Source organism: Centruroides sculpturatus, unplaced genomic scaffold, assembly GCF_000671375.1.
Source record: "Centruroides sculpturatus isolate CEXI.00-Female unplaced genomic scaffold, Cexi_2.0 scaffold1363, whole genome shotgun sequence".
Taxonomy (NCBI): Eukaryota; Metazoa; Arthropoda; class Arachnida; order Scorpiones; family Buthidae; genus Centruroides; species Centruroides sculpturatus.
Window position 1 is genome coordinate 473 of NW_019385541.1, and position 15,839 is coordinate 16,311.

General features: G+C 32.3%; 1 protein-coding gene across 1 annotated transcript in view; it reads right to left on the reverse strand.

Moving 5' to 3' along the window:
* Positions 1–2,835: 2,835 nt before the first annotated feature.
* The window catches only part of LOC111639951 (tRNA selenocysteine 1-associated protein 1-like), a 40,062-nt gene continuing 27,058 nt past the window's right edge, over positions 2,836–15,839 (reverse strand). The window contains exons 3-5 of the mRNA XM_023385917.1: positions 7,149–7,248; positions 3,064–3,116; positions 2,836–2,992 (exon numbers count right to left, since the gene is read on the reverse strand). Of these exons, the coding sequence (XP_023241685.1) occupies positions 2,851–2,992; positions 3,064–3,116; positions 7,149–7,248 (295 nt within the window). The 3' untranslated portion in view covers positions 2,836–2,850. The remainder of the gene's footprint in view (positions 2,993–3,063; positions 3,117–7,148; positions 7,249–15,839) is intronic.

Genomic DNA, 15,839 nt, shown 5'->3' on the forward strand with positions numbered 1-15,839 from the left:
CTAAAGATGTTAATAAATGTACATAATTTTTTTCATGTGAATATAATGATAATCTGATTTTTGGTGAATTTTTAAAATAATATCGCCTGACTGACCTATATTGCTTTCGGACAGTTTACAAAATTAACATAAACAAGATGGAGGTGGCAAAGGGTTAATATTCAACTGTGAATGGTATGTTAGAGTTAACATTACAAAAAATTTGTTGTCTTGAATTATCTTCTTATGCAGGCAGAAGTCAATGACTATTTTCTGTTGAAAATAAACTAAAATAGATGAGTTGCTCAACTTTCCTGGCAACATTTTAAAAAAATTCAGCAGCACTGTTATTGTATATCATTAAAAACTTTTTATTTTTTTAAATATCATAAAATGGCAAAAACCTTAATTTTGAGGGTAGGAATGAGTTTTATAAGCAAATTGTCAATGCTAATAACAAGTAAAATCGTTACCAAGTCCAACCCTACTATAAGATGTCCTAAGTCCAAAAATGTAAAAATCTTGGGGGATCATTTTTTGGCCGATCGCCATACTTCGCTCTGTTATATATAACAGCCAGGAAAGTAAAAATCAATTTCTATTTACCTGACCAATAAATTGCACCATTGCAAACCATCTAAGAATCACATTTTTAGCAAGCACAAAACTTATACTCAGGAATTTTCCAGTATGCAGAGCATGAATCTTTAGTCTGTTTACCTCGAAATATAATTGATCATTTGTTTTTATTTTTGTTACATAAATTTAAATAAGATCTATTTATTTTTCCTCTTCTTCAAAGTAGATTTTTGTCATTTTTATTATGTTTTGTTAATTTTCTTTTTTCTTATTATAAATTATATAATACTTCATGTTAAACATGATAATGGTAAGCTAAAATAACAAAACTCTTAATAAATATGGATTTCAGTGGACAACTGCTAAATGCTAGTTGTTGGGACAGTTGTTTTTGGGCATATGAAAACCTATCCACTAGGGGTCTGAACAGGTTACACCTATGAATGGTCGTGAGATTTGGGGATGTCTTTGTTTCGGGGTCAGTTGAACAAGCAGGACATGACCAGAGTCCAGTCTGGACAGTTATAACCACGCAACTTGTGTCTTGTTGTAATGAATTAAATGAGAATTACCCAATTAGAAATCTAAACACATCTAAAGATCTTAACACTGCTTAATATATTAAGAACATCTAACTCAATAACCAAAAACTAGCAAATATTCACTTAAAAAAAGCAAACATTTTTCATCCATTTTTAAAAAGGACATCATTGGGTTGGTGTTCTAATACAAAATTGCATGACTTTTGAATGGTTTGTAACTTCTACGTTTCTGCCACTGATAGGTGGACATATTGTATATATAATCTTGTGGGCTTGCAAGATTTATGCTGAATGAATATATATTTTCCATGGATTTGGGATTGTATTATCTTCCTTATAGTTAATAATTTGTTTTCTTAAGGCTGCCTTGTAAAAATTTCCGTCAACTCAAGATATCTGAGCCATGTTCTATCCACTGTTCTGTGTAGAATTTTGTGTGGTCAAAATGGACTTCCATGTCCAGATCGCCAACATATGCTGATAGGTCAGTGAATACAAAGTCACATTTTGGCATATCACCACCTGTGTAAAGGAACATTGAGCAGACATATCTAGATCTCATATCCACCGTCCTATCTGCAGGTGCCAGAGATCTGCATATGAAAGTCCACTTTGACCACACAAAATTTTACACAGAACAGCAAATAGAACATGACTCAGATATCTTGAGTTGATGGAAATTTTCAAGGCAGCCTTCAGAAAACAAACTATCAACTATAAGGAAGATAACAAATCCCAAATCCATGGAAAATATATATCCATCCAACATAAATCTTGTAATCCCCACAAGATTATATATACAATATGTCCACCTATCAGCGGCAGCAATGTAGAAGTTACAAACCATTCAAAAGTCATGCAATTTCGTATTAGAACACCAGCCTGACGATGTCCTAAAAATGATGAAAACATCTACTTTATAAGTGTGTGACAATTTTGGTGGTTTTTCAGTTATTGAGTTAGGTGTTCTTAATATGTATTTCATTTTAATGTTTGTTGTTCTTACTTTTTTGCCCAGGCAGCACCAAGTATATCTGCTAGTTATGATATATTTTGGTAGATAACACAAATTTTAGATACTACAAAAACAAAATTCAGTCTAAATTTTATGGGTTTGGTTCATATCTTTTTCATAAGATGATCTCAACTATTTAAACCATTTATGATAAAGTTTTAACCAGTAGAAAGCAATACTCAATATGGTGGTGTACAAATTAATAATATAGCGAGTTGCAGAATGCATAGATGTAAATATGTACTATTAGCAAGTAGTCAGTATAAGGTGTGGTCTGTAAATGATTGAGACATGTAGTCATCTCAAGACTTATATACACTTTCTTTCATCTGTGGCTGTTGGCAGTGCTGTACTTGTATATGTAAATGACAATGCAATCAATATACACTCATTCTCAGAATAGTTTTCACTTGTGTTTTTACACATCGTAGTAGAGAATTGTCACTTTAGAAGATTATTAAATTCAGTATACAATTATTTATAATTGACAATTAAATATGATTTTGATGGCTATTATTTTTATAATTTTAATTTATGATAAAAATAAAAATTTGTAAACACTAAAGCAGCTATTTTAATGTCCTAAAACTTTTCTGAAGTCGGTCATAGAACTCATATTGGTATTTTGTGTAGAATTTTAAGATTCTTTTGTATGTGTTCTGTAAGTCAATTCCCTGCTTTTGAAGTGTTTTTGGATAATTCAAGTGTTTTCTTATCTACTGAAATATACACAATTTAAAAATTGAAAGTTATTAAATTTAACTCATTCTTACCTTTTGCTGTTTTAACAGATGGATATTTAGATGAAAATGCAGTATACAACGCAAGATCATCAACTTCTGCAGTTAAATCACCAACAAATAAGGAATGCTCTTTCCTTCAAATATTTATAAAATTTTTTAAATGATTAAAGTAGATGAATGAAAATTTACTGAATTATAAACTTACTGATTAAGGTGTTCTTTCCCATAACTGGCATGATTCAACTTAAACCTTTTTGGCTGTTTAATAAATATATAAACAATGTAATATATACAATTTAAAAAAAAAGGCTTATTTAAATTTCCTAAAAGAGGCTTGTCATAGATATAATATACGTAGGCTTTTTTTTAAGCTCCAATGCAATGGTCCATAAAACAAAGACAAATGTAAATAACAAAATGAATTTATTACCAAAAGTTAGGTACAAACATGGTTACTTTTTGACATAATCACCATGAAGATTCAGGCATTTGTCATATCTGTGGACGAGTTTTTCCATCCCCTCTTCATAAAATGTTACTGCCAGTGACTTCAGATGGCCTTAACAATGTTGTTTTGAAGATCGTCATTAGTCTCAAACTTCCTAGCCACTTTTTCTATTCAGGAAAGTGGTGGAAGTTGCTCAGTGCTAAATCGGGACTATATGCTGGATGTTTAACATGTTGGCTGCCATATGACGCGTGTGCCGTCGTAATGGAAATTCCCGTACAGCACCATATGACAGCCCATAGTCATAAACAATGTAGTTTTACTCAAGGTTAAATTTTCCTGGCCTCGTATGACGTTTTCTGCATGCTTAGTGCTGGCTTCTCGTGGATATCTATTTAGTTGGCTTTGAACGCCGGCAGTTGTATGACAAACCGGTCCTAGCTACGACCGCCGGCGCGTCGTGTAGCGTCATGACGCAGTACAAGGTCGGCGGTCGTAGTTTTTTTTTTAAAATAAAACTCTATTTTATATCTGATAGTGGTTTATTTTAATAGTAAATAATTTAAAATATCAAAAATTAGTTTAATTATCCTCTTTTATCGCATATAAAGTAAATAATATTACAAAAAAAAAATCAAAGTATATAAGTACATTTTAATATATATTTACAGAAAAAAACATCATTTGCAGTGGAAACAAAGTGTGAAATACTTTAACACACAGATGTAAATACTTTTAAGTAGGGAAGGACATCTAATTACAGTGGAGTTGTAAAATTTATTGCCTGGGAGAAAGCAGTCTCACGTTCAAGGTCATACGACTACGGTCTTTGTTTATATATACTTTTCTTACCATCGCTCTCCTGACTGTTGTACATCGACCCTTTTATTTACGTTATAATCAATTATTAGATATCAAATTTTCATTTTTTGGCCCCCCCACGCAAAATATCATATTACAACAGGTAGTTAACGTGTTAAAGGTGATGAAGACTTCCACCTCTTTCCTGAAGTAAAAACATGGCTAGAAAGGCAGAGGTTTGAGACTAATGATGATCTTCAAAACAACATAGTTAAGGCCATCTCAATTCACTGGCAGCAACATTCTATGAAGAGGGAATGGAAAAGCTCATCCACAGATATAATCACCATAAAGATTGAGGCATTTGTCATATTGAAAAGTAACGATATTTGTACCTAACTTTTGGTAATAAATTCATTTTGTTATTTATACTTGTCTTTGTTTTATGGACCACAGAGGTTGAAAATTTGAATAGCTTTATGAAATATTATATCACTGAAAGAACAAACTCACTGTAACTAAATAAGCCAAACTAATTGGAAATGCAAAAGAAATTGTTTCTGGTTATCTTATATTGTCTCAAAAATTGGATAAAGTTTTGTCAAGCAATCCTGATCTTATCAAATTTATGTCTTTTGATATGAATTTAAGTGATAAAGTTAATAGCAAATATGCTCCTTTAGTTGCAGTCGCCATTGAACATTTGTTCTCATTATATTCATCGATATTGAGCGATTGCTAGGTGCTTCCTAATGGTGTCTTGATGTTTCTTGATTCTAGTACTCCAAGATCTCTATATTTCTCTAATGTACTCGTATCTATGATCCACTCTGTTATCTTGTAAGGTAATTGAGTAGACCTCAGGTAGTGTCCTCTCATCAGTGCAATCCTTATCATTTCTGAGTAATAAAAGTTTAAGCGAGGATTATTTGAAATATCTAAGTGTAATTCGTTTTAACTCGTTTTTGAAATAAATAACTGGTGATTTTTTTGGCAAATTTAAGACAAACAATTGGCAATTTTAGGCGCAAAAACTTTTCGGCTCTACTTATCACTATACGTAATGTCTCTCTCTCTCTACCAATGTTTTCCACAAAAGTTTTTATAAGCCATTATTCATTCTTCCATCTTTACACGATCCATTTTCTGATAAGCTAGTGGCATTCAAGGTTTAGGTTAAAAGAGCATATACTATTGTTCCAACTCTCAACTCAAGGAATGGGAACTACATCATATTTTCCATATAGCTGTGGCCCATGGTTACTAACTGAAGTTCATTAAGACCATCATACATTGGTATCACAATTAGATTAATTCCAGATGTAATGATAGTAGGTCATTTAGAACTGTCACCTACAACAAAGCTTTATGCCATATTTTCAAGGAAATAGTATAACTCTTCAACTTCGGAATCACAAAGAAGAAGCCCTATTACTTTTTATTACTCAGAAATGATAAGGATTGCACTGATGAGAGGACACTACCTGAGGTCTACTCAATTACCTTACAAGGTAACAAAGTGGATCATAGATATGAGTAAATTGGAGTAATGTAGAGATCTTTGAGCACTAGAATCAAGAAACATCAAGACACCATTAGGAAGCACATCTGTACAACTGCCTTGGCAGCCTTTGTTTATGACAGTGATGTAGCTGTTTCATTCAATAGAGTAAGCCTACTACATCATACTTTGGCTATGACACAACTCAAGTATTCGAAAGCTCTAGAAATTTATTAAGCTAGTAAGAAAGGGACCACAATTAATTTTAAAGATTCTGCAGTCATGTCACATGCTTGGAGATCATTCTTTGAAGTTTTATTGGGTTTGTTTATTACCATTTTGTTTAAAATATCAACATCCACAACACATCAACACCAGGGATGTAACTCAACACTTTGTCTGGTACCTGTTACCAAAGAAGAACTATTTATCAGTTCGAAAATGTTACTGATATTTTTCACAGAACGCACTGGTAACAGGTACCAGACGAGGTGTTGGAATTACCATTTTGTTATATTTTTGTTTTTTATTCATGGTATCTGTATATTTTGCTGTATTTATTTATTATTTTATTTTATATTTAATATTTTTCTTGTTAATTATTTATTTCTATTTTCTGTATTTTATTTAATACATTTTATACTCCTGCGAATGCAAATCACTATGTAAATGTGTAACTTTTGAAAGTTTTTAATTTTAAATATGCTTCCTGTTCTATTCATTAATACCTTTGTAGAACCTAAAGATGGCCGTTCTACATGGTTGAAAATGTTTGCTCATTTAATAAACATTCTATTTTTACTGGATTTAAGGTTTTTTGGATATATTTAGGTTAAAGTAAATAATCAGAATGTTGTTATATATCTTGCTTAAAACCACTACAGTTCTTTTGAAACCGGATAAAAATATCAAAAAACCAAAAAAATTCAGCAAACTAGAATATTTAAATAACAAACAAAGGTTTTCGACCATTTACAGTGGTCATCATCAGATATACATTATATTTAAGCATAGAACATAAACAGGAATCTTTAGATTCTAAACAGATGGCATTTATGATTGCAACCAATTAGATTGTATTCCAAGGATGCCATAAGCATATCATACAGTTTTTTTAAAATTTGTTTTAAAAAAGGACTACTAGGCATCCGAAGTGGTATAGGTGTTTTATAGTTTAAGGCAACTCCTTCCTATTGGCTTTGTAGATTACTAACTTCTTCAGATGTTTAAAAATGGTTCTGTTCCCAGTTGGATGTAAGATGCAGGCATCCTGAATGTCACTTTTCAAAAGTGTCAGTGCTTGATCCCTTTTGCAGTGAGACATTATCACGTTCTTTGATACAGGGGTGTAACAAGTGTGCTTTTGCTCCAACATATTCATATTGAAGCAAATGGCAAATATTTTTATGTGTTGTCTTGCTGTTCTCTGATAGATTACTATTATTACTTTTTTATGGTGGTATAATTAGTGACTAGTCAGTATACTATGCACTATGTTAATTTAACATATTAAACAAAAATCTTAGTAAATATTACTCACTGGTGAGGCATTAGGTATAACTTTTCCATTACATCTATGTAAAACTTTTTGAGCAGTCTGATCATCTCCAAACTCCAAAAATCCATATCCTACTGGAATCCTAAGCAAGTAGATCATTTGTTAAGCAATTGATAATCCCAAATTTACATTTAATACTTTTTTAAATATAATAAATCACAAAGACAAATTTATTAAAATTTTAAAAAACATCTCTGCTATATACAAAAAACTAGCAGGTAAACCCAGTGTTGCACAGGCAAAAAATAAAAACAAACATTAAGGTTATTTCATACTTCTATATAAAATTTAAAGAATTTTTAAAATGTGTTAGATTGGTCACTCAGTGTGATAAACTGTTACATAAGATAATCTTTGTAAATATAAATCAAATACTATAATAGAAAGGTTAGTAGAGGAATAAAGAATTTTTAAAAATATTAGATTGGTCACTTGGTGAAATAAGCCCTTACCTAAGATAACCTTTGTAGTTATATAAATCAAATACTATAATATAACAAACATTAAAACCAAAATCATATAAAGAGTTTGGTTATTTCAGCCTACTACCAATGTCACATTTATCACAATATTCGAATGGTACAAAATTACACAAATCCAATTGTCAAGTACACAGGAATTAAAAATATATTTTGAATTTTTCAGATATAATATTTTCTAATGTTAACTCTAAGAAACTGTACCATTCACAGTCAAATATCAAACAGTAATCTGCCAACCAATCAAATTTCAGAAAAAAATGGGACCGAATATTTAAACTCAGTACCCTCAAAACATATTTTGTGCTCACTGGTAACCTCGTATTATGTAGTTTTCCTATTCAAATGCCTCCTTACTGCTGGTCCAATAGAAAGAAGGAACTGTTGCTGTTGCAAAAGGGAGTCAAAGTTAATTCGACTAAAAGTAATAAGTTGGTCGGAAAGTAAGTTTGTTTTTTTTTCCATTACAAGAATTAGTCGTATTTTTCCCACCATTTTCTTTATAAACCGTATTATCATCATATATTTTGACAGCTAGCATTTTAAGGCTTATTTGTAAAAAATTTTGTTTGATTTTGTGCAATTATTTATTTTTTGTGTCCCATCAAATATGGAAGATTGAAAGCAGCATTTTCAGCTCTTTTGTTACCGAAAAGGTAAGAATCCTGTTCAAGCAAGAAAAAAATTATGTGACGTGTATGGAGAAGATGTGTCGAGAGAAAGACAGTGTCAAAACTGATTTACAAAATTTCATTCTGGCAATTTCAATATTGAAGATGCACCACGTTCTGGATGGCCAGTTGATGCCAACGAAAACAAAATAAAGATACTGATTGAAGCAAACTGCTGAATAACAACATGTGAAATCACTAAGAGATTAAATTTGTCAAATTGAACCATTTATGATTACTTGAAACAAATTGGTTTCGTTTCAAAGCTTAATATATGGGTTCCACATGTTTCAAAAAAAAATTTCCTTAAAATCCCACCAAAGAGAGATGCTCTCTTTGGTGGAATTTTAAGGAAATTTTTTTTTGGAGCTTTTACCAGACAATTTAACAATTGATTCGAAAGTGTACTGCCATCGAGTAAAAAATTGAGTAATATCATCAAACAGAAAAGGCAGCAGACTTGATCAACAAAACAGGTGTAGTGTTTTACCACAATAATGCCAAATTTCACACAAGTTTGGTAACTCGTCAGAAACTGTTATAACATAGATGGGACGTGCTATCGCACCAACCATATTCGCCAGATCGAGCCCACTGAAACTTGTTACAGTCAAAAAAATTTGTATAGACTGGAAGACATTTACTTGAAATGACAATGTCAAAAATCACTTGGATCAGTTTTTTGTAAGCAACGATCAAAACTTTTATGAATGTGAAATCATGCCTACAACCAGAAACAATGACAACAGGTATTTGACCAAAATGGTTGATATATAATTCAATAAAATATTTATTTATTATAAAAATATTGTGTTTTTTTTCACGGAAAAAAAAACAAACTTACTTTCCGAACAACCCAATAGTTGACCTCCTTCCAGAAGAAAGAATAATCAACAACTAGTCATTAATACTGATATACTATTAATATTTGAAAAGTGATCCATGTTAGATTGGTTGTGAAGACCCAATGTGATTAAAGTTGCTAACCTTAACGTCTGAAAGACTTCGTAACACTTGTTTAAATAAAAAAAATCTTGTAAAAATGCTAGAATAATTGCTTTTATCTGATAATAAATATTTTAAAATTTTGGCAACAGATTATATAAACTATGTGGAAAGTATATTCTCATAAATATTGAATTTGTGGAAAAATTATTGGGATGCAATTTGAAAAAATTGTAGACCTATACAATTTCCACTGTCCTCCCTCCCCACTGTTCCATTATAAATTTCCACTGTCCTCCCTCTGACTGTCTGTCCTTCCTTAATCTCAAGAAAGGAATTAGATTGATGAAAGTTGAGATCAGATGTGGAAAGCTTAGGGCAGGAGACCCAGATTAACTATTTATGAACTTCTGGTTTAGAATGGAAGTAACATTACTTTTATTCAAAATTTTTCCCTGAACAGAGTTAGATATATGACTGACTCGAATTTATTGCTAACAGGAAAAGTGTGATGTACAGGGAAAACACCACCACTAAAAGAATTAAGAACATTGTGACAAAAAAGTTGCATCCCGGCATTATGACAATGTCACAATAAATAATCACTCATCAGAATTAGTTTGGTTTATTTGGTTATGGCAATGCAATATATGAGTGATCTGCCATGGAGGATATGTCCCAGAAAGACATTTATGTAAAGTTGGCCCCAATTGAAGTGTTACTAACATGAAGAAAACCCAGAAAACTCCCCTTGACCAGTCCATTAGCCATGCGCAAACCCATGATCAACTAATTGTGTTCGGTAGTTTTATCCACTCAGTTACTGGAGTATACTTATGGGCTGCAATTTGAAACAAGTAAAATGAAAAAACCACATTTGGGACAAGACTATGTCTCAGAAACCGACTACTAAGCGGAATTGCTTTGACGCTCAAGGCAGGTCTCATTCTCATTCTCCAATCTTCTTTGGTATCACTGCTTTTGGGCACGACCGTTCAAACTTTGCCAGCCACGACCACAAGGTTGTCCATGATACATTTTCAATGAAATTAACCCATCCAATTTCAAAATTTCTCTCCGTTATGTGTCAGCCCAGGTTGAATTTTTGTCAATGCGTAACAAAAATTTCCCGTTTTTGAAAAAATAATCGTGGCTATTGTATCATCCAAAGTTATTTTTTTTTATTTTGCACAAACAATATACAGTTTAACCCAATTATAATGGCATCAGATGTAACGACAACCCTAATATAATGTCAAGTTTTATCAGTCCCATGATTTTACTATACTAGATAATGTTAAAAAAAACTACTTGTAATGACATAAAACCCTGTTTTAATGTCATATTTGAAGCATTCCCAAATTTACAAAATTAGATTACAAATTTTATTTAACAAAGAAAATGAGTCCACTTCCTAGAACGACTGTAGGTGGTACTCTCACCACCTGACTTCGGTTTGCCTGTTTGTAGAGAGAGTCGCCATTTTGTATTTTATTTTGACTCTGTTCTCGGTCCCCCAAGTACCTACAAATCTGGTTTTTTTTTATGCACACATGATTTGGGAACCTAATACTCTGTGACAAATTGCAACTCCTGACATGTACTCCTTCATACCTCTAAGCTGGTAACACAGCAGGCAGAATGATTTTATAAAAAGACAGTCTTGTCAAAAACTGTAAAGCTATAAATTCCAGTCATCCATCCGTCTCTGACCTTCCTTAATCTCGAGAACAAAGTTAAATAGATGAAAGTCGAGACCAAACATGGAAATTGCAAGAGAAAGAGGACCAGATTAACAATATACGAACTTCCGATTTGTACCGCACATTATTTTCAATACAAAAATTCTCTATGAAATGGAGTTAGATACATAACCAGCATGACTCTATTGCTAATGTGAAAAGTTTGATGAATGGGGGCAAAACACTACAGTCCTTGTAGGCAAGTGCTATGTGTTACCTGTCTCAGTAATGGTGCATTTATTTTGTGTGATATCATTGTCACAGTAATTCAGTGAATATAACATATATTTTTTTAAATTATGTCCTTTTTTTTGTAAGAATTATATTTAGTTAATTATTTTAACTGTTTTGCCAATAGATGGCACTACATGTAACTCAGAAAATCAGATTCAAATAAAAATTAATTGGTTTATAGAAATGTAATCAATATTTTGGGGTGGGATGTATGACATGATCTAAGGTTAAAGTATTTGAATGTAACTAGAGAGTTTCATAGCAATTGGTCAAATGGTCTAGGAGTGTATAGAATGGTGCTGTTTCCAAATTTTTTTCATTATCACTGCATCATTCATCAACAGGTATTATGTACAAAAGTGTTGCGTTATGAACATGTCATGAAATTTGTTTTAAAAATTGTACATTCTATTCGAGCCAGACCACTTCTGAGCAGATTATTCAAAATACTGACTGATGAACTTGATGAGTATGGAACTTTAATGTTACATTCTGAATTTTGATGGCTTAGTAAAGGAAAAGTCCTACAACGATTTGTAGAGCTTCTTCCAGAAATAAAACTGTAGAATCTAGAAACAAAACTTATGAAGAACTTAATGATCATGACTGGTTGTTCGATTTATCCTTTCTTACTGATATAATAACCAAAATGAATAAACTCAGTCTTGAACATCAGGGGTAACAAAGAACTCTTTTTGAATAAACTGCTGCTTTGAATCAACTTTGTGAAAGTGGCTTTTCAACAATGAAATTTTTAAAATCAAACTTCAGATTCAGAATAACAAATGAGCATCTGAATGATTGTATAACTCTTGCTGTAACACCTTATATACCAGAGTACAATAAACTGGCTGAAAACGTGCACTATCAGTCTTCACATTGATTATTAATAAGTTTTGTTTGTTCTGTATTGTATTTGAATTGTAGTAGATTACTAGTAGTAATAAACAGTAATAGTGTAATATTACTGTGTTTTCTTTTACTTATCATTGCTGATTTTTTCAAAAATATGGTTGTCGTCCTGTGCTTGTCTACAATTTTAAAATTCTTAATTTGTTCAAAATAGGCTAATTGCAGCCATACATGTTAAGTTAATCCTTTGAAGATTAACCATGCATGCCTGACTTTGAGTAATTCCTGGTAGTGTGTGGGGAAAAATTTAACAGTTTTGGCGAACTGTACAGACCACCAGAGTAGAATTGAAAAACCATTTGATAAATAAAATACTTTCATACTGAAACTATACTATAAATAAAAATCAAAACTTTTAAACAATCCAGCAAATCGTTTTTTAATATCTTAAAAATGCTTTCAAACGCTTTAAGCGATCATCCTCAGTTATCATTCTGAATCGAACGAACAATTCGAAATTATGTAAAACAAAAATTCAAAAAGCGGTTACATAAATATACGTTAACATTTACCAAGCTTAAATAATTGCAAAAATTATACAAGATAATTAAAACAAAATAAATGATTAATGCAGTTGCACACAAACTGCATTAATCATAGGGATGCTGACAGATTGTCATCGGCATGGAAATCCTTCTACGATGAGTTGATGTAGTTTATGTAGGCGGGAAGGTTAATTAAGATAATTTTTACTGGATGTATGTATGTGGTGCCCGCCCCACGTTGTCGTGATTTGGGCAAGTCCGATGTTGTGCACAGGAATTTGGCGCAGGCGGGAAAAAATGAACCATTAGAATCACGACGTAGCGCTAAAGACGTGCCAGCTCAAAGACGATAATATTTGTTCAACAATTAGTATTAAGATAATTTGTTTAGTGTTCTTTGTTTGTAACGTTCCTTTTGTGTATCGTATTAAAATATACATCATTATATACCATAAGAAGTTCCTCGTATTCTTTCTTAAACTGTGTTCCATATATACTTGTTAATGCCCAGCCCAGCCATCTTTAGACATCCACATTTCTCAGGAGTGGGATACTGACGAACGAAGAGATTCTCGAACTGACTGTGATCTGCCAAAACAAAAACTTTGGATTTTGAATTAAAACGAAAACTTTTGGATACGATCAGCACTCATCTCGGAAACTGCATAAGGGGTACGTACATTTTTATTCCTCAAAATGATTTTAAATGATATAAAAGAAATAAGTGTTGCATTGAAGAATTGCAAGTTCGATAAAATCAAAATTCTTCATAAATTTATTTTTGATACCGACGGCGATCGGTCAAGCCGAAAGAGAATAAGAAATTTCAGTGGATTTACATTTGCTTTAAACAGTGATGATTTTAATAAGAAATTGAAAAGCATAGAAAGTAACTTTTCGTTGAACGAGCTAATTACGATTTCTAACATTTTAAACATATCTTTCGAAGGCAGTAAAGCGGAGGTAGGGAAGAGAATTCTGGCAGATTTATGTGTTTTGGAAACCTTAGCTCACCATGTCCAACTGGACGTTTTGTCTGCCTCCAAGTCCGAAGCAGATGAACCAAATAAACAAACTGAGGGTGAAGGTGAATGTTCAATGCAGTGCGATATAAATAAAAATAAAAGCAGTTTTGATTCCTCTATTCAACCTGAACAAAGTAGTGCTGTAGCAAGTTCTGTTTTCCATAGTGTTACTATTAATTATTCCGATATCGAGAGTACCATTTTTAAATTTAATGCAGAACCGCACGAGAATGTTATTCATTGGATCAAACGTTTTGAAAATACCTCTAAATTATTCGGCTTGTCTGAATTGCAAAAATTCATTTTTGCTAAAAGATCCCTTGGTGGGAACGCCTCCTTATTTGTAAGAACAGTACCTGAGATTAATTCGTGGCAAAAACTAAAACAAGCTCTGACCAATGAATTCTCTTTCGAAATTAATTCGGCTAGGTTGCATGAACTTGCGAGTAAGCGCACAATGCAGGACTCTGAATCCGTTCAAGAATATTATTTAAAGATGAAGGAGTTATGTAATTTTGGAAAAATAGATGACGGTGCTTTAATGCATTATGTGATTAAAGGAATTAATGATAAACAAGAAAACAAAGCTATTTTATATGGATGTAAAGACTTGTTGGAATTTAAAGAAAAACTTAAAGTCCATGAAGTAATAAAAAGTGATTCTGTTAAGAATAAAGGCGTTTTCGATAGAGTGAAGCCTAAACATGATTCTTACAATAGAAATAATAATACTTTTGATAGAAACAAACCAAGGTATGGAAATTATGGATCTAACACAAAATGCGAAAATACAAATAAAAATAACATAAAGCAGGATGGTTATGCTGATAATCGCAGTAATAGAATTTGTTATAATTGTGGTTCGAGAAATCATATTTCTAAGTATTGTATTCATAAGGATAAAGGTTTAAAATGTTTCCAATGCAAAGCATTCGGCCATAAGGCTTCTGAATGTCCAAGGTCAAATTCGAAACCAGAAATTGCCACTTTAGACATTACTATAAAACCGAAATTGTTTAAAACGATAATAATTGGTAACATAGGTATAAAGGCAGTGATAGACACTGGAAGTCAAGCAACGTTACTTAGAAAATCTGTTTTTGATAAATTAAACTTTAGGAGATTATCCCCAATTAATTCTACTTTGAATGGATTTGGAAAATCAGTAGTTGATCCATTGGGCTGTTTTACAGAAAATATTCAAATAGATGATTTTAAGTGTCACGCTGATGTGTGTGTAGTAGCAGACGATGTAATGACTTACGACGCCATCATAGGCCTTAATGTGTTAATGCAGGGTGAGACAACTATTAATGAAAGTGGTATCACAATAAGAAATAAATCTCGATGTGCTGAGGATATGAACTGTTTGTCTATTTTGCCAATCGACTTAACTACAATGGACGAAGTTGAAGCGAACATTGAACCAGATGTTCCTAATATTTTTAAAAGTAAGGTGCAACAGTTAGTTTCGGATTATGCCCCACATGAAGTTAAGAGAACAAATGTAGAACTGAATATTTTGGTTAAAAATCATGAACCGATATTTCATCAGCCACGTAGATTGCCATTTTTTGAGAAAAAGATTGTAGAGGCTCAAGTCGCTGAATGGTTAATGCAAGGAATAATAGAGCCAAGTTCTTCAGAATATTGTAGTCCTGTTGTAATCGTAAAGAAAAAGGACGGAACGCCCCGTGTTTGCATAGATTACCGAAAATTGAACAAAGTAATCGTAAAGGACAGATTTCCCCTCCCATTAATCGAAGACATCTTAGATAGACTACAGGGATCACGGATTTTTAGCACAATCGACCTCAAAAATGGATTTTTCCATGTCGATGTAAATAAAGATAGTAGGAAGTATACTTCATTTGTGACACATGAAGGACAATACCAGTTCCTTAAGGTCCCCTTTGGATTTTGCAACTCTCCTGCTGTATTCCAAAGGTATATCAACACCATTTTCCGACCTTTGATTAATGATGGTATTGTATTACCCTATATGGATGACATCATCATTTTGTCTTCCTCTCTCGAAGAAGGAATCACACGACTTGAAAGGGTCTTAGAGCTTGCCAGTGATTACGGACTAGAGATAAACTTTAAGAAATCTCATTTTTTGAAAAAGAGAATTGAATTTTTGGGTCACATAGTGGAAGAAGGCAAAATCTTCCCATCTA